Source organism: Arctopsyche grandis, chromosome 5, assembly GCF_051622035.1.
Source record: "Arctopsyche grandis isolate Sample6627 chromosome 5, ASM5162203v2, whole genome shotgun sequence".
In the NCBI taxonomy this organism is placed as follows: domain Eukaryota; kingdom Metazoa; phylum Arthropoda; class Insecta; order Trichoptera; family Hydropsychidae; genus Arctopsyche; species Arctopsyche grandis.
In genome coordinates, this window is record NC_135359.1 from 17,371,626 (window position 1) to 17,392,122 (window position 20,497).

The following is a 20,497-nucleotide window of genomic DNA, read 5'->3' on the forward strand; positions in this document are numbered from 1 at the left end:
AGTGACGTGCGCGAGATCGCTTTTTGCGGAATAATCACCGAACCATTGATGTATAATACACTAGATCCGCCCTCACGTGTTATACTGGTCTCCCTTTTGGCGCATACAAAATACATGGCGCATGCACAGTTTCTCTTAGTAGGTAGGTAGGTACCGCTGCGTCGTAGGGAAAAAAACCATTTTTTTCCCAACTTCCCCAGTAGTTAAACCCCCCTCACCCCTCAGTTAGTGAAGACAAGATCTCCGACCAAAATCACACGTCAGGGCCCATCTATGTGCATTATAAATCAATGCACGGAACCGTATTTTTATGGTAATTGGACTATTCGTCATATTGGGGTGGTCACAAAGACAATTTTTGCCATGAAAATCGCGAATACACAATATTTGGCACTCAAGTTCTCGTTACTATGATAGTTATCGTTAGTATGATGGACTTTTCGGCTGCCAGATGTTCCGTTATAGAGATTTTAGTGACTTTGTGACGAGTAATTTGTGACCAGTAATCACCGAACCGTATTTTTATATAACGTATAATGGAAATTGTCGGTGGCGAACAGGAGCGTTGTGTACGAGAATGCGCACACTGACAGTGTCAGTGTTGGTGTCGATGGCAGTGTGTGCGTGCAATCTGAGCGCAGAGTGCGGAGCGCGGTTCGTCGCGAAGGTTCGATCGGTGGCTGCTAGCGCCAGTGGCTGGAGGCTAGTGGCTGGAGGCTAGTGGCTGGTGGCCAGAGGCTAGCGGATAGCGGCTGGCTAGTGGCTGGTGGACTGGTGGACGGAAAGGTGTCTGCCCACTCGTCGCTCGTCGCCCGTCACTCGTCACTCGTCACTCGTAGCTCGTCGCTCGTCGCTCGTCGCTCGTCATGTCGAACGAGTCGATGAGCAGCAAACTGAGGGGGATGGAGGAGCGGCTGCGCATTGAGAATATGCCGAGGAGACCGCGCATGGGTACTCAGACGTCATCTCACTTCACCTCACCTCACCTCACCTCACCTCACCTCACCTCACCTCACCTCACCTACGTCACGCCCCCTTGATCGCTTCACCTTTCGCAATGAACCCGTCCATTATGTCAAATTCGCCTACACGCCCCATTCCCCTCCCCCCACCCCTACGTTCACTACCTCGGCTGCGCTGTCAATGTTATTCATCGATACCCCCCCCCCCTCCCCCCCACCCCCGCTCCCCCTCCTCTTCCTTATCAGCGTGCTGTCAAATCACAACTGAATGTCATTGCCAAGTCGTCGTTGACGCTGTTGACGTTTCGACATCGCTCTATTATAATTTGGATGCTGTTAAAGTTTGTTCATCTCGATCGTCAATTGAGGGTCACGAGTGAAGTGACAGCAGCGTTGGTCCTAATGCGGTCATCAACGACCATGACCATATGTAGTGTTTGTAATCGATGTCATTGGAAAAATCACATTTATATATGTACATAAACTGCAGTTGTTGGCCACTTGAATTTTAACGTTAAAAACAAGAACCCCATAATTCTTTCATTGACTGTCCGAGTACTGTTCATTACTTTTGTACAATCGAACTGGGATATTTTTATTACGAGATTAAAAAGACGTACATTTCCTCGTAATTGTTATTATTTTTTTATTAAATTTGCCCCTTATATTTATTTTAACTGCGAACGAACTGTTTGGATACTGAAATTTCACACTGTATCCTTACGAATAGAATTTTACTTTCCAGTAAAATTTCGATTATTGGTATGTTTGTTTGGCAATATATAATATAAATTCATGACGAATGACGTTAATGTATAATTTTCATCCAAATGGTCTACGTTTGTAGTGTTTTTCATAAGTAGTTGTCTCTGCTAGTGTCATTTTTTGATAACCTGAATCTTATTTGTTCAATATTGAAACAAATTTATTAAATTCATATTATTGCGTAGTGAATCTTAAAAGTGGTAGTGAGTTTCTTTTTACAAGCTTTTTATTAGTTTCCTTAGATGTGTGTTTGCGGAACAAAATATGTAAACTGATTTTGAACAATTTCCTCTCTTCCAATTTATTTTCTATTTTATCGACATATGAAGACTAGCTGTCATTAAAGTAGGAAAATATTTCTGACACAGCGCTAGAGGAATTTGATTATTGACACTTTGAACCCTTTGTCTAAAGTTCATAGGCCTGAAAAACGCTGATAGGCGTTGTATTTTGAGCTAGTACAGAGTAAACAAGAATAATACCCGCTAAGCCTTTCCAGGTAGCATTGAAAAAAAAATGCATTGAACATGGGTCGTGTAATCCGTGTCAATGTTTATAAGGACTGGTTGACACCGGAATTTCTGAATTTATGACCATAGCAGAATTTCTCGATGGAAATCCTCAACTGCTGAGTATTTTAGATTGTGAGCATTACATTTTAACAACAATGACGAAGATGGAACTGGTTTTGGAAAAATACATTCATTAATAGATTTCTTTTGTTTATTTTATATTGTTTTAAGATATATAAGAGAGTCTAAACACACCTTTACAAAACTCGAAATTCTCGGCGATAGTTATCTAGGGTTTTTGTAACTGCGTTCTATTGGATTTCTAAATAATTATAGTTGGAAATGTTGGCGAAATTTTCAGCGTGGCGGGCTTTCGACAGAAAAGACGTCAGCACTCAAAGGGTTAATGAAATCATCAAAATTTTATCAGAATTGACTGTCAGATCTACCTTCAGACAGATATACCTTCTCGCCACCCCTAACTTACCTCACAGATTACATAGTTGTATACAGTTTCGGTTACGGTTTACAGTTATTTTATTTACACTATCTCATGTCAACTATATGTACATATATTACATGCTTTCACACTTTCTCATTTACATTTTCAATTCACTAATACATTATTTATTTCAAAATAAACATTGTTTGTTCAGCAATATACGATTTATATGTACAAAATTTTAAGTGCGTTCTATATTATACAATTTCATATAAACAATATTTAACCGCGCAGCGTTGCTACAGTGCAGTGCCGCCTAGTGCGGTCTAGGCTTTAACTTTAATTTCAAATTACGTATCAGCTGTATTCTAAAACCACCCATTGAAATCTCTATATATCCAGTTCCTCTGATTTATGATAAAAGCAACTCAAATGAGCTTAAGTGGTCAGTATAGCTTTTGCTTTAAGATAGTTTATTTACATATTTGGCTGAGAGTAGATGGATTAGGATCGCGTTTTGAGTTCCCAATTATATACATACATATATGAACAGAATGCAGCTAATTTGGGGGAATTTGTTCAAACTTGTGCTAGCCATTCATTAAGTATAATTCCAAAACATTATTTGTTGCACATTATGTAATTATATTTTCAGACGATGTTTCAAGTGGGAACGTTCGACCCCTTAAAAGACTGGAACTGCCTTTTATACCACCGAACATGGCCCTGCAAGATTCCCTCAAAACCGAAGCGAAACTGCGTGAAATTTATCAAATGAGCGGAGTTTTAAAAGTCGACGGTGTACATTACCGCTCATCCATATCTGAATTGCAGCATTTGGGAGAACTAGGAAATGGCACCTGTGGACACGTTGTCAAAATGCTCCATATACCGTCGAACGTTGTCGTTGCTGTCAAGGTGAATATTTGAGCATTTGTTTTGTCGTGTTTGTTTAGAAAAAAGATTAAAAATTAATCTTTCGACTTTTCAGCAAATGCGGCGTTCTGGTAATTCAGAAGAAAATAAGAGGATTTTGATGGATTTGGAAGTAGTACTGCGTTCACACGATTGTCCTTATATCGTACGATGTTTAGGCTATTTTATAACGGAGGCTGACGTTTGGATTTGTATGGAATTAATGGCATCTTGTTTTGATAAAATCCTTAAACGTCTCTGCGGCCCCATTCCTGAAGAGATATTAGGAAAAGTCACCGTTGCAGTGAGTGATACATTTTTGTTTCTCATCGAATATTTTAATAATTTTTATTTTACGTTTTATAGCATTGTTTTTATGTGTATGTTGAATTGTAGACGGTGAATGCCTTGTCGTATTTGAAGGATGCACACGGAGTAATTCACCGTGATGTGAAACCATCTAATATTCTAATCGATGAACGCGGTGTGGTGAAACTGTGTGATTTTGGTATTAGCGGCCGCTTAGTTGATTCAAAAGCAAAAACTCGTAGTGCTGGTTGTGCAGCTTATATGGCTGTAAGACATCGAAATGTTAACTATCAACCATGTATATGTTTTATTGGGCTTTATAATTATAATTTCAATTGAATATTTTTTTAGCCTGAAAGAATAAATCCACCAGATCCTCAGAAACCAGATTATGATATTCGTGCAGATGTTTGGTCTTTGGGTATAACTTTAGTTGAGTTAGCTACTGGTACTTTCCCATATTGTGATTGTCAAAATGATTTTGAAGTACTGTCTAAGGTATTTTATATTAGATAATAGTGATTGTATATTTGTTTAAATAATTTTATTACATTATTATAAAACTTTAGGTAATAGAAGAAGAACCACCTGTATTACCCGATAGCCAGATATTTTCCGATGACTTTAAATCTTTCGTTAGACAGTGGTAAGAATAGTGGATTTATATTTTTTGATGTTAAATTTATTTATGCAGTTATAGATTAATCTCAAATATTTTTTTTTATCACTAGCTGATTTTCTTGGTGTGTGATCATTTTTTTATCATAAAATTAGACCATTAATATTGAATCAATTTGTTTTTATAGTTTGACAAAAGATTATAGAAATCGACCAAAATATGCAGCTCTTTTAAATCATCCTTTTGTGACTCGTGCAACAGCTTCGGGTGCATCCGTTGGAAACTGGTTGACTTCTGCTTTGCCTCCTAGTTCGCCGCGGTAGGTATGCATGCTCCCCACATCTTATACATGTGCTTCAGTACCTACGAACTTCTATCTTCCTATTTTATCATTTTTATTTCAAGATTTTTGTACTAATTTTAGATTAGTGTAGTTTTGATTTGAGGTATTGTACATATCTCATTTTATATATAAAATATTTTATGTATGTACTAAGAAATTTAATGAAATTAAAAATACTTTATTTAAGAGTATCATTTATTTGTAATTAAAAATAATATTCATGCATACATCTAATCTAGAATTTTAGATTTTTTATATACAAAAATATAAATTGCAGATTGGAATTAATAAATATGTTAATTATTCATGAATATATTAGAATGTAATAATTTTTTTCTAATCGAAATGAGGTGTAACATTGTAAAATATATTTTTTATGTAGCATATATGTATGTAGAATATAATTAAAAAAGTTTATTTTTGAAAGTTTGTCATGTGCATGAAATAAAATAAAAATAGTTTTCTTTTCTTATATATGGAGGGTGGCTAAGATGCAATCTTTGGGTGACTGGTCTTGTGCTTTTTAGGCTATTTAAGGTTAATTCTGTGTTTAACTTAACTGTCTTATGATTACAATTGATGACTTGGTCAATAATTGAAGTTGCTTGTTAGTCATCCGATTTTAGAACATAATTATATATTATATATATTTAAAACTATGAATTATTTAATGGACTTTTTGATGCTATGCATGAAAATTTATTCTAACATATTCAATATATTATATTATTCTTTTTGCATTTTCATTAATGATGCTATGGTGAATTTCAGACTTTTACCTACCCCCGTCATTCGCCGTAGATTACAAGTCAATGGAGAAAAAAATAAAAGCGATCATCAGGTGCCTTCATCAACTTCACAACCTGGTGGTTCAAATAATTCTTCACAAATCGCTGAAAATGATGATAAAAGTTTATTTAATTCTGCAAATATATCAAATAAGCTTTCTAATGTGCCAAGTATAAAATGTGATGTGCCTAATCAGAACACTCCAAGCAGTGAAAAACCACCTTGTACCATAAACTCACCAGTCTCTGAAAATTCAACAGTGAGCAGTAATGTAGTTACTAGAATACCCGGAGTAGAAAATTATGAGAATACTGTTTTAAGAAAATTAGTCATCCAACAACCTGATTCTATTAACAAATCAAGTAAAAACTTACCAAAAAATAATATGTCTGAACTAATCGAAAGTGGCTGTAGTACAAATAATAAAAGTAAGGGAGAGAAAATTATTAATACTTCTGAATGCCTGTCTTCCACTTCAAACAGCGATGTCATAAATAGAAGTAATTTTCTTGGTCAATCGACAAACCCAACTTTTACTTCAAAAGAGTCTCACTTGAATTCACCTCAAACGTACAGAACCAGGTCTCATAGCAATGCATCAGCTCAAGGTTCGAATGTAACAGAAAAGTGGCCGCCACCAAAATTTACTATTGGCTCTCCCAACACTAAAAATTATTTCAGTAATTTAGAAGTTAAAACTCAACCTTCTTCGAGTGGTGGTGGTCCATCTAGTTTCGATGGTTACACTAATTATGATCACTCTCAAGATGTTGCTCAAAGTGGGTTTCGTTCCATCGGCTCTCCCGAAGTTAGAAGAAGACAATACTATTCGCCTAGCCGTAATAAATTTGTGTATAACTATGAATATGGAAATCCGAGAATGGATTCGCACCCGAATGCTGTTCCTCAAAATTATAACCAAGTGCGAGATGAGGGTTATAAAAATGCGCCTGAAAATGGATTTTCTCCACCATCCTTTCGTCCAAATGGTCCTACAAACTATTTTGTCTCCACGTCTGTTTGTACAATGTCGAAATACCCCGGTTCTCCTTCTATCAGATGCCGCAATGACGTATCGAATGTTGGAAACTTCCATCAGAATATAGGAGGCAGTTGTTCGCAGCCTGCCAGCTTAGAAGCTTATGGTGATACGAGACAAAACCCAGTAGGTCAACCCAGGTATGCCCTTATAGACATTTATATTATTTAGTTTATATTTTAAATGGTATTAATTGTGTATTGTTTACTCAGATTGAATGAAAAAAATTTTTCTCCACCATTGTGGTCACCACAATTTCGATGTCGATGGGGTACTCGCGATAAAGATGATAGAGAGAGAGAAGTGCGTCGTATGAACGATACCAATCACCAACAAGTTAATTCAGTTTCATTTTATTTATTTTTAACTATGAAATGTTTTTCTATTTGTAATTAAAATGTGAAATTTCAGGGTAACACAAGTCCAATTGTATTGCAAAGGTTTTACCATCAACAAGGACAGCGACGTAGTCGACGAGATTGGGATACAAGTTCGCGGCAAACAAGGTCCATAAAGTGTTTTATTTTATATATTTTTTTATGTATTTTATTTTATACATTTTCTGTTTTAATTTTGCTTTGGTATTTAATTATAATAATTTATTTTACAGTTTGAGTAGAGAAGCGAGTGTCGGTAGATCTCCAGAGCCACCACGCCGTGCCCACCGTGATCCGAGTGTGCCTCGAGAACATCTTCCACGTAAGTTAATTTACTATTTGCAAAGATAATTTCATCGTATTCATTACAAAATTTATTTGTTGCAACTTTTAGAACACCATTTGCTAAGAGAATGGCGTGAGAGGGAATTAACCCCATCTCGACCGTTGCTGGTTGATAAGAACGAAAGGATGGCAACGTCATTAGAAGCTGAAAAACTGTGTGAATCTACAAGTCGACCACAAACTTGTGAAAAAAACCAAATCGATAGAAGTTTTTCCCCCATTAGTCATAAAGATAGTGAATATTTTTGTAATGATACGAATTTACAATATGATATGAAATTGCAAAAATCTACTTATCACCATCACATGAGGGAAACGGATCCTAGACAAGATATTAATGGTGATTGTCATAGCGCCGACAGGGAAGAAAAGATAATTAACGATTCTCCAAATCCTACTAGTGTTCATGATCGGTTACGATTGGAAAGAAAAAATAGCAAAGAGAAAGCAAGCGTGCTACGAGAAAGAGATAAAAAAGACAGTGCAGTTGATGCCGAAATCAAAGAGGATATTACTCAGCTCAGTCCTCAAATGTTGCCTAAACTTGGGAAGAGTAATGGAAAGGAAAAAGACGAACAAGGTTTGTTGGAATTTGTCTTCTTTTGCTATTATTTTAGTTTGCTTGAAGGGAATCGCTATATGCCTATAATTTGGGTACTAACAATTTAGAATTTATGCCAGTATATGTATATGTATATTATACATGTTATTTCAGATTAGATTTTTTTGTATAAATTATTTCACTATTTTCGGCAATTATTTAACATTCAGACATGTGAATTGTTACGAATATAGCAATAGTTAATCATTATAAACTTCCAAAACACCAAAAGGTAAATAAATTACTCTTACGTAGCATATGTTTGTAGTAACACTTACTACATACTTTTTATTAAAATATAAAAATTCTACATATCAAAACTAATGCTAAAAATGCAGCTTAAAAGTCAATGAAGTATTGAAATGAAAACAAAGTTAATTGTAATTTAGAATTTTTGTTTTTGGAATTGAAGATCATATTAACTTTCACGATTTTTTTTGTCTATCAGTTGTCAACATACGTAAATCTGTATTATAAATAGTATTGCATATAGTTTTGTTTAAATTAAAATTGTATAGAATATCATTATGATTTGTTACGATATGGCTAACATCTATATGTTTTGTTGTCATCTTTCCCTTTCTTATCCTAAATCCTATTTCCTTTGCTATCTGCTGCCTGTTGTGTGTATCATGCGTACATCACCCATCACTCACCTGCCTCGCTCGTGCACTCGCTGAATAACCTCTGGCGATCGTCTCTTGATTCTACTACTCCTTTGGCTATGGGAACCACATCTACGAATGGACTACCTCGTCTATGGAACTACACCATGGACACCGATGAGTTGTATCACATTTTCTTTTCTTCTTTTGAAATATGTCACCAATGGTTCCTGTTTCACGTCTCTGAATGCTCTTTTCATATTTGTAATGTCTTATGTTTGTTGTAAATTTGCTGTATTTGCTTGCTTGTAAATGGCACATCTTTCTTTGATGCACATCCACATCCAATTTTCATCTATTTTTTTTCTTTTATTATACTATTCGATTTTACGTGTTGTAAAAATTTAAATAATATTTATATTTATTTTTGAAAATTGAATTGAATTATGTAGGCTGGCTAAATTCTATAGCCGGCATTATGAAAAAGAGGTTTACTTCTTATGTAAAATTACATTTGGGTGCAAATAATACAGGCGGTAGTAGATCATCATCCCCAAACAGGACTTTGCTGACGGGAGGATCCACGAAAGTATCTCGATTTACATCGCATCCACAGCGGATTACTGCTTGTGACTACGATGACGTTTCCAAATGCTCGCAAGATATGTCCCGCAACTTTACTACAGATTTCAGGTATTTCCGAGTTTGATGTCATATAATATTGCTAATGTATGTACGTATATAACCCAAGTGGTTGTTCAAATGCTTTTGACTAAGTCTAATTATTTATTTAAATACAAACATATCTGATTATTCAATTCTGGATCTAAACTTAACATTTATTTTCTGTTACAGTATTTGGCATTATGTTAATGTTTTGAGTCTATTGATTTTAATATTCTAAGAGATTTTCAACTATGATTTATTTTTAGAAATATTTTATTGATCGATTTGGAATGCATTTGTATCTTTGATGAATGGAAAAAACAGTATAACGGTTATCATCCATCGCCATTTTAATTATAAATGTTATTTCAACATTAGTCATACTTTTTATTCTTTCTCGGTACCTAAGATTGGGTTGAAGCAGTGGCGGCTCGTCAGATGCTGTCTATCTCCGTCACAAAGCATTATATGCGTGTGTGAGGAGTGCTTTATTGGTGCGCCGATGCTCCTCAGAAACAATGCTCACGCACATGCAATTATGACTGTGCGATGGAGATACAGCATCTAACCAGCCACCACTGGTTGGAGCCATTTAGATGAATCCACTTAATTCTCTTGAATTGGAATATGTTCATAAGAGTTCCAACTCTTGACATCTGTTTCCCTTAGAGTCGGGTGACACCGGGTGACTTGTGAGCAACTTGGAGGGTGACTTTGTTGCGCGACCAGATCAAATGTATGCAGTTGTATGGAGCATGCCACACCAAGCTACTCACTGGTTGCCCAAGCCATAAAATCACCTGACCGGCGTTTGGTCTGGTCACCGTGATTTTATTGCTTGAGTGACCAGCACGATTCCTCAAAATGTAAAGCGTTGTATTGAGGGGTACCACATTCAGTAACTAGTCACCCACCGACGAGTACAGAATGCAAAAAACTATGAACACGTGTGGCTGTATTGTCACATATTGAAAACTCTACGTGTCACATATTGAAAATAATTAATTCTCTTCATAATTAATTAACTCTAAATAATTAATTCAAAAATAATTATTTCTCTGCATAATTAATAATCAACTCTGCATAATTAATTTTCATACAAAAATATGTCGCATATTGAAAAAAGATATTAGTGAGCGGTTTCTTGGCTGCTTTTGGTTGCCTAAGTTGAGTGACGACAAGCAACTATACTTGGACAACAAAGTCACCAACCAAATTGCTTGCAATTCACCCAGTGTGGCCAGGCTCTTACTCTGGATTGCCTCATTTTTATGTGAATCGATTTTAGTCTTCCTCTGCTCTCCAGTAAAGTTTTTCTAAATTAGAATATAGATTTATATAAAATATTTCAAAATTTTTGGCATACTGTTTTCTTAAATCATTGAAAATATTGTTTAATTTTGGTTGTAATATATTAATAATGTTTTGCACGATTGAGAATGAATTCGCACACCAATTTTATGAATGTTATTTATAAATTTAGAAATGGTGGAGGAGCACCACAGGTCCCACCCAGAAGAGCTACTGCTTCTTGGAGCTTACCAGCGTCTCCATTGCCTACGCGACCCGTTTAATTAAATATTGTATAGAATAATTTCTTGATTCCAGTATGTTAAGATTGTACAACGAACGGAACCACATATAATGCTATGATTTATATTGTAATGAATGTATATTTTGTTATGAATCATAATAAAGTCACATTGTACAATCATATTAAGACACATGAATTGTCTAGTAAGTGATATTAAAAGAACTTAATTTGTATGTATTATAATTATATATTGTGAGGCATTGTAAACAAATTTTCGAAGAAAATTATTTATGTGATTCGCGTTTGATTTTCAAATAAGAATTTGTTAATTTATCACAATAAATTGTCATTTTGTATAGTTTGCTATGTTCATGTCTTGTATCTATGGGTTGACAACGATAATATTAATTAGGTTATCGGTAGTTGGTAAATAATTATTCAGGTCATTCCTTAGGTTCAAAATATGCGTTATGTAATTATGCATTATGTTTATACATATTAGTTATAATAAACACAACCGAAGTATAGATTTATATATTTTTTGCAATACATATTTTATTTGACGCGTATGTAGTATGTACATATTATGAGAATACTAAATATCCAAAACACCGAATGCAAGGAGACTACTAACTTAATTGTAGGGACATATGATTGCTATTTATGAATATTTTCCTGCGTGTTTTAATCTTTTTGTGCTTGATGTTCACATCGATTCATATTTATTATTGATCTTGGTACCAAACAGCTACATAGTATGTTCTTCGTCTCTAATTTCGATTTTTATTTGAATTTATTGTGATCTTATCAACATTCGGTAACCCTAGTCATATGTAAGAAATCAGAAGTGATTTGTAATTATAATTTTTTCCTTCATTTAAGAAAGCTGTGTAGATGCACAGCTTCGAACCAAAAATTTGATTTTGGGCACATTTTCTCCATTGACACATAATCATCTACCTCACAGAAAATTAATATTTGATTGGATTTAAAATATCAATCATAGATATTTTACAATGAATGGTGTAAGTTTCACTTTTTGTACTTAATTGAAAATGATATTGATTGTTCAATTGACGTTTAAATGAATTTTTACCGCGATTTTAGTATTATTTTCTCTACACATAATGTATTACGTATGTTGCAGAATTGCTTCTTATTTATTTTTATTAATCATTAATAATTCAATATACATAGACTCCCAGTTAACTAGGTTAGATCTGAGTGAACCGCAGATCTGTCTTAATTACATGCACTTGTGCAATTTTAATTAATTTGATAAATTTATTCGTTAAGAAAATGTATATTTAAAAATATATAAATTTCTCAGTCGAACAGTTGGATATAAAACAGCATTAAATTTTAAATTAATTTCATTATTTTTTTGTATAATCTGATGTATAATTTAATCAATTTAACATACCTATCGCATAATGAACTAATAACTACATAATTAATTTTCGTACAAAACTATTACCTTTATTTATACATTAGTTATCATTTCATTGCATATTTTATGTTGTTGATTCAAACTCTCTAGAAAAACAGACTTTAACTCGTCAGTGTTAATTATATTTTTATTTATTTAATCTCTCGATTTGTATTTCAATAATAATCAAATTGGAAAGGGTCATTCAAATTTATTTTGTACATGTTTTTAATACTTTTCTCATTATAAAATTCCAAATTGATGAAATATTACAGAATTATTTTTTATAATGTGATGAATTTATTTAATATTTTCTATGAAATATTCACTATTTTTGTTATAGAATAAGAATGCGACGATGTTGCTTGTAACGAGAGGAAATTTTGTATTTTTAGAGAATTGCAGACTGCTTGTGTTCCATTCTATTCCATCCGGAATAAAACTGGTGACAATAATATAGCTTAAATTTGCTTAATATACATATAGGATTAACATTTCTTATCGTAACGTGGAAAATATGCAATAAAGTCACCAGGGCCTAGCTTCGTTTTCATTTTATTTAAATTGAATGTGTTTTTTTATAATTTACATGTACGTTTTTGCTCAATGTAATGATACCACAAGAATGATATTAGAGGTTGTTATAACACGAGTCAAGTCAGATTTCGACAAATGTAGAACAATTTGTAAGACAATGTTGATATTGTTTTCATCCAAATTGTAAACTTAAAAATGTGATATGTTTGGGAGTGTATTAGTGCATAGAATATATATTATTTATATGGGACTTAAGCTTCAAAGAGGCTCTATACGCCTTTTTTTTTAATCATTTCTATACATAATATTAGTTTTCGATTCATTTGTTGTTTCTCATATTAATAACAACAAAACTTGTCATGTGCTAATATCATCAATCAGAACATATTTTTGAGGTTACTGTGCATAATTTATATTTATTTCCACTAGTCTATTAAACCAATTGTTCGAGGAACATATTTAAGAATATGTTAATAATCGTATTTAATATTTCTTTAGTGAAACAGAATGTTAAGACTTTTTTTCGATCAACAAAGACATTTTGTTTTTTTTTTTTGTGAAAGTTTTATTTTTCAATTGTTTTTAGCTACAGAATATTTTATTTATACTACTTTTAAGTTTAACAATATACATATATACATATATATATCATTTTATTCATTGTAAAATCGTATTAAATATTGGTTTTACTTTAATTTTTTATTGTTTCTTCATTTTATTTTTTCCTTTTCCTATTTTTTTTAATTAATACACGGGGTACATAATTTTAATTTTAATATGGGAGATTGTACATTGTTTTACACACCATCACAACTTACGACGATCATTTTGGTACACGCTAAAGTTAACTTTCATCACATTAGATTTTCCAAATCGAGTTATGATAGCATTTTGTATTATAAAAGTTTACATCTAATTAAAATTGTGTCTAAGATGAATGATCGGTAGGTTACGTTGAATTTTTCAAGACTGAATATGATTAATTACGATTGCACAAAATATACATAGATACTAAATCAATGTAACCAATATTGAAATGTGACATTGATTACATTTTATTCAGCTAAGGTAGATAATACATTTTGACTTATCTGGCATTTTCTTGTCAGTTCGTTGATAAACATAATAAGTGACCTGGAATACCGTTATTTGATTTGTTACCGTTTCTATTATTGTAAAAGAATTCCTTCTGCACATAAAGAATATTTTTAAGCTATTTAAATGTTCGTTCATCGGTTGATTGATACATATTTATCAAAATAATTGCACTTGTTGACTATTCATAATTATTGTATTGATTGGATGACGATAATAATTGAGAGATTAAAGTTAGTGTAAATCTCAGAATGTAATTTGTAACGTGTACAGAGCTGAAAATATATTTTATTACCAGTCATATTATACTTATAAATTACATTAGAATAAATCAAACACCAAATTCGATAATCATAAATAAGGCTTGATTCTAAAATCTTATTGAAACAGTGTTGTCTTATTCTTGTTATATAATATACGGCATTTTTGAACGTTTGCTTGAATTTAAATTTTGTTCATAGAAGTTTGTCACCCCATTCCTAAGCTATGAAATAAATTGAATGAAACAAATATTTGTTTTAATTGAAAATCCTTTATTATACAACATAAATCTATTTACGTCTACATTGAAAATCTTATATTTGATCGATCATTTTGAATTGTGTATGCTGTGGATCTGGTATGACGTGGAAGTACTTTTTGTACACAATTGAGCCTTCACGTCCAGCGTAAGATCGTTTCATCCAGTTGTGTTCCATATTAGGTTTTACTGTTTCGCAAGTTATCAAGACCTTTCCGGGTATAATTGCGAATAATGTTTTGTTACTTCCGATACCAACCTGAAATAAATGCATTCTTGAATAGGTTTAAATTTAGCAAAGTATGTATCACAGACAAATGATGAATATATAATTACATTAAGTCCTGGGTGAAAACGCAGAGTGTATTGTGTGGCTAGCAATTTTCCTTGTCGGACAAATTGTCCTTCAGTCACTTTCCAACCACGGTGCTTAGGCCTGACTTTACAATTGGTATTTTTGGTACTTGTGCCTGATTTCTTACTGGCAAATCTAACGAAATCTGAATGAAAATCATAATAAGAATGTAATTATATCATGTTTAATTGTTATGAATATGAATTAAAAACGTCTACGCTTTAATACTTTTACGTAAAAAAGTATTTTAGAGGTTAGGTATTGCCATTCAAAATTTTATCATTCAATGAAAAATGGCGAAGTTCAGATTTGATTTTTATAATAAAATAGTTACCTGTAAATGGAAGGCGAGGTAATTTATGAAAACATTCAGCAAAAGATGATAAAAGAGACATCTTGTGTGATCACACAGGAGCGGAAAAATTTGACAGCTGATTTACTGACCGTAAGTCTTTATATTTTGACCATAACCATTATCGAATTAATTTGGGAGAAATAGTTTTTAATATGCAAATAGCCTATACGGATGGCTAAATAGAACACAAATATAATACATTAATGTTTCTTATATGAATACATTAAAAACAGAAATACTGCAGTCGTCAGTCATGATACTAATGGAAATTCTGATTTAAATTGAAAACTTAATAGCTCTGAAAACTTTTGATGATTTATTATTTTAAATCAACTGGCCAACGACTATCACATGGCCAACGTTTGCAGTATTTCACCCACGTGTTGGGGTAAAAGTAAATAATATCGTAGAAAAAGTTTGTATGTATGAAAAGTTATATGTAGTAAATATGTAGGTAAATGAGAATATCGTATGCTGACAATTAAGCCACTCATTTATTATTAATTAAGACATTTAGTTTCAGACTTCAAGTGGCGAATTACTTTATATCAGGTTGTTAATTATGGTTTCTTCCTTGCGTGAAACATTTTCAAAATTTAATTTGATAGTTGTAAGATTATGAAAAAAAATCAAATTCGATAAAGATTGAAAAAAAATTGGGTGCTACTTTAGTATGCGGTTTACCTTCACATATCTACTTTAGTATGCGATGTACCTTCACTTTTTTACTTTAATATGCGGTCTCACTGTCTCTGTTCTCGCGTGTGACACTGAGACTGAATAATACCGACCATAACAACCTAATCTTAAATGAATAGGGCCAAACTTAACCTAACCTATCCTGACCCGTAAATAAATAGGTATTGGCTGCTAAGACATTGTGGCGGCTCGCTTATACGACATGGTCGAGTTTGGTTGCCTTCCTGCGAGTGGGGACCAACCCGGCTGGGTTCGGACAGCTGCTACTCACTCTGTCTTCAGCTGTCATATAATAAACACGTGCATTAACATGCCAGTCGTCTCATTCGTTCATCCTCCATACTGGTGACCCCCGACATCGAGCCACGCAGCCTCGATCAATTTCAACATGCCGCTCATCCCTGCCTCGCCGAGTCAGGCGGGAGAAGCTACCCGCCGCGCCCCCATCGCCATCAACACGCGTCGCGGCCCGCGGGTGACAATAAACGAGCAGACACGGCTACCTACCTACCTACCTACCTACCGACGTCCAGCCACAACGTCGACGACAGGTGCTTTTAAAAAATGGGGGAGCGAATGAGACGACGATCTTGACAGCTGGATGTGGAGTCATGCGCGATCCACTACACATAGAACGGTCATCCAGCACCACAAGATTCATCACACACCACCTCAGCACCATCATCATCATCATCATCATCAAGGCCCCGTCCGTCCCCACGAGCGTCGTCACGCCGAGACGGGCGGTAGCGCTACAACACCTCCACGAGCCACAACGACTCACAGTCCAGCTCGGAGTATCATCAACCACATCGATGCCCCTGCCGCCCCCGCCGCCCCACCAACCGACATCAGCCTCGGAAGAGCGGCGCCGCCGCAGCATCGCATCGCGCGACCATCGGACCACCCACCGTCCTGCTCGCGACGTCACCGCCCTCGAATCTACCGACCATTCAGGGCGGTACACCTATGTACACAGCGGATGACCCACGTCAACATAATTTTTTTCTCCCCACTCAATAATTTTTTTGCTTTTTGTGTAACAATAACTTTTTTTCTTTTGTAAAATTTGTTTCTTTGTAATTTTGGTATCGCTGATGCTGGGGGGGGAGTGATGTGGCGGCTCGCTTATACGACATGGTCGAGTTTGGTTGCCTTCCTGCGAGTGGGGACCAACCCGGCTGGGTTCGGACAGCTGCTACTCACTCTGTCTTCAGCTGTCATATAATAAACACGTGCATTAACATGCCAGTCGTCTCATTCGTTCATCCTCCATAACATCTTTTTTTTAAAGTTTTATTTCATCAATATTTACAACAAAAAAAAAAATTCGGGTGTGACCAACCCATGACTTAATCTATGTATTTGAGGAATATAAGAAGGTTACAAAACAAAATTAGATATTGAACTAATAACTATGAAAGCGATACAAATTGAGCGCAAATATATGCAAATCCTTGCACAAGACAAAAGTTCTACTTCTGGTTGTCGGATTTTGTTCAAATTTTTTTTGTTATTTTAAATCAGTATAATTATTATACAAATTAAATATCAAGAGGATAAAAATAATTTAAAAGGTCAAAATAAAATAATGAAAAATTGTTTTAAAAAAAAATACTACTTCCGGTTTACAAATTCTGACCAAAACGTTACCAAATCTAAGTTAGTACATAAAGAATACAAATATAAATTTTCAGCTTAATACATTCAGGGGTATGGACAGGATCCAGGCGACAACATTTTTGACCTTTCTAAGAGGAGAAAATCCCACTTCCGGTTCATTAAATTTGGTGATTTTATTTTTTATTTTTATTTATAATCACTATCTTTATTATACACAATAAATATCAAGACGCTTAAAATAATTTAAAAGGTCAAAATAAAATAATGAAAAAATAATTAAATATTGTTTTAAAAAAAAATACTACTTCCGGCTTACGAATTCTAACCAAAACATTACTAAATCTAAGTTAGTACATAAAGAATACAAATATAATTTTTCAGCTTAATACGTTCAGGGGTGTGGACAGGATCCAGGCGACAACATTTTTGACCTTTCTAAGAGGAGAAAAACCCACTTCCGGTTCATTAAATTTGGTGATTTTATTTTTTATTTTTACTTAAAATCACTATCTTTATTATACACAATAAATATCAAGACGCTTAAAATAATTTAAAAGGTCAAAATAAAATAATGAAAAATTGTTTTAAAAAAAAATACTACTTCCGGCTTACGAATTCTAACCAAAACGTTACTAAATCTAAGTTAGTACATAAAGAATACAAATATAATTTTTCAGCTTAATACGTTCAGGGGTGTGGACAGGATCCAGGCGACAACATTTTTGATCTTTCTAAGAGGAGAAAAACCCACTTCCGGTTTATTAAATTTAGTGATTTTTTTTTATTTTCATCACATTAATACAAAAATTATACTTTATTTTTTCGTGAAGATCACACATGTTTAAGGGGTCGAAAAAAATAGTGGATGATAAATCGAACAAGAGTAAACTGCCACTTCCGGTTGAGGTATGCTTACCAAATTTTATCCATAACTTTTTATTACGCTTAAACTTTTAGATATAAAATTTCAGTTCAATAAACTAAAAGGTTTCTGAGAAAAACATAAAAAGCCTCGATTCTCTAGAGTAAAACTACTACTTCCGGTTCAGATAAAAATATTTAAAAAATATAAGGTTATAGACATTATTATTTTTATTACATGTAAAAAAATTTTAATCCGATTCAGTCAGCGGTTTGGGAGATAATTGAATTCAAAAACTTAAAAAAAGAGGACACCTATAAGGGGAGGTACCATTTCCGGTCAACTTAAAAATTTGAAAAAAATTTTCGTCATGTCTATAAGAATTTTAGTACCCGATACCAAGTTTTGGTTCGATAGGACTAACGGTGTTCAAAAAATCCCCAAAACACACAGACACACAGACACACACACACACAAAAACACACACACACAGACACACACACACACACACACACACAGACACACACATTTTTTCTAGATCATGAAAACGTGATCAGTAATCGATTCTGAGTTCGAATCAGTAAAAATCTCGAGTTCAAATTTTCGCATGATCACAAAACTTCATCTATTGTTACTACGTACATAGATAAAGTAAATATATCTTAGCAGCCAACACCTATTTATTTAAGGGTCAGGATAGGTTAGGTTAAGTTAAGTTGGCCCCATTCATTTAAGATTTGGTTAAGAGATATGTATCTGTTGACGATATTTTGATAGATATGCTTCGACAACATAATGGGGCGGCAGGAAAAAACAAAAATTGTAATAAACATTTCGTTGCTACGATACGAATAAAAAAATAGTCGACTGCGATTCAAAGGTAGATCGTATGCTAAGGTAGACTGCACACTAAAGTAGCACCCAAATTTGTTTTTCAATTTTCTATAGTTACAAAACAAGACAAAACATATTTCCATTTCTTACAAGGGCACATCTATGAGTTATTTGTGAAATGGGTTGGGTGGGTTTTCATGATAAGGTGTATAGTTTTCTTATCGGTTTTCTCCCCGGGGCTACAGCATCAGATAGCCGAGATCATCAGCTTCTCCAAAATGTACAAACAGGATTCTCTTCCGTATACTCACTACTCCGAACGTTATTTATGGATTTTCCCTGTGGGAAAACACGGAATTAGGAGCCACAGGACTCAGGTTTTGTCATCGTAACTCTTGGATAATAAATTCATACTTGACAACAAACTACATTCGCCTAAGACATCATATTATATGTATAATAATACACGTGTCGTGAGATTAAGTCTAAGGCTACTGGAGCAAATTTTTCAATTTATTGAATACTTGTATCATAATTCATGCAGAATTTCTCAAGCTGAGCAAATATTTTAGCAAGCGTGATTAATTGGCTTAACGCGCGTGGGGTAGACACAATGTTAAATTGAGCTTCGAAAACTATACTTTCGGATTATGAGTGGTAATGCGTAAATGTCAATTTTTTACTTGTCCCATTTGTAACAAAGAGTGAAAATAAACCTAGGAATATATGTACCTTGAAATCGGGAATGGCAAATGATTCAAAAGTGTGTCAAGAAAAACAAGTGCCACAAGAGTGATTAAGTGTTGAAAGCGACAACACCGGTGTGTGTGGGTAACCGGGATGTGGTATCTTGGCTATGCTCAAAAGCTTCTAGTTTAACACAAATGTGCCATAAGTCTCGAGAAAAGGGATGAATCAAAGTCAACACGGGTAGTTGATTACATTTTTCGCGGTGCACATGCAAACTAGAAGTGTATGCAGCGCACAAGAGAGTTTTCGTGCATTCATTTGTCACCGGAGACGTGCAGTTTTCTCGTTTTCTTTTCTTCTTTTTGTTGAACTTGAACTTTGCAGAAGAACGTCTGTCACGACTGCTACACCATTTGAGGTTTAGTTGTGCTAAGAACGATTGATTAGGGGCTTTGTTGTTGGATCTAATTTTTTGAATGGGGCTAGTTCAAGGGTCTCTTTTTGTTATTTAAGCATACTTGTAGAAAAATACATAGAAATCCATATATTTTCAATATAGCAATACTATTGTAGGAGTCCTGGGTATAGAGAGGATTGCAGGAGAGAGACAATTAAAAGGCGATCTTTATTAATGATCCACGTTTATTGAAGTATTACGTATACACTCGATGCGCG

At 34.1% G+C, this 20,497-nt stretch overlaps 2 protein-coding genes across 2 annotated transcripts; one reads left to right on the forward strand and one right to left on the reverse strand.

The window, feature by feature from the left end:
- The first annotated feature begins 581 nt into the window (after window positions 1-581).
- LOC143912136 (uncharacterized) lies at window positions 582-13,482 on the forward strand. Its single transcript, XM_077431347.1, has 14 exons — window positions 582-951; window positions 3,337-3,599; window positions 3,673-3,900; window positions 3,993-4,172; window positions 4,257-4,403; window positions 4,475-4,551; window positions 4,712-4,843; window positions 5,639-6,835; window positions 6,908-7,031; window positions 7,107-7,201; window positions 7,306-7,394; window positions 7,467-7,997; window positions 9,076-9,316; window positions 10,773-13,482. Exons 1-14 carry the CDS (start codon window positions 867-869, stop codon window positions 10,861-10,863), a joined length of 3,480 nt encoding a protein of 1,159 aa, XP_077287473.1. The 5' UTR covers window positions 582-866; the 3' UTR covers window positions 10,864-13,482.
- A 657-nt stretch (window positions 13,483-14,139) lies between these two features.
- Window positions 14,140-15,221, reverse strand: mRpL27 (mitochondrial ribosomal protein L27). The gene is made up of 3 exons (XM_077431348.1): window positions 15,094-15,221; window positions 14,741-14,904; window positions 14,140-14,663 (listed from the first exon to the last, which is right to left on the reverse strand). The coding sequence occupies exons 1-3, from the start codon at window positions 15,152-15,154 to the stop codon at window positions 14,460-14,462; spliced, it is 429 nt and encodes a 142-aa protein (XP_077287474.1). The 5' UTR covers window positions 15,155-15,221; the 3' UTR covers window positions 14,140-14,459.
- Between the last annotated feature and the right edge of the window lie 5,276 nt (window positions 15,222-20,497).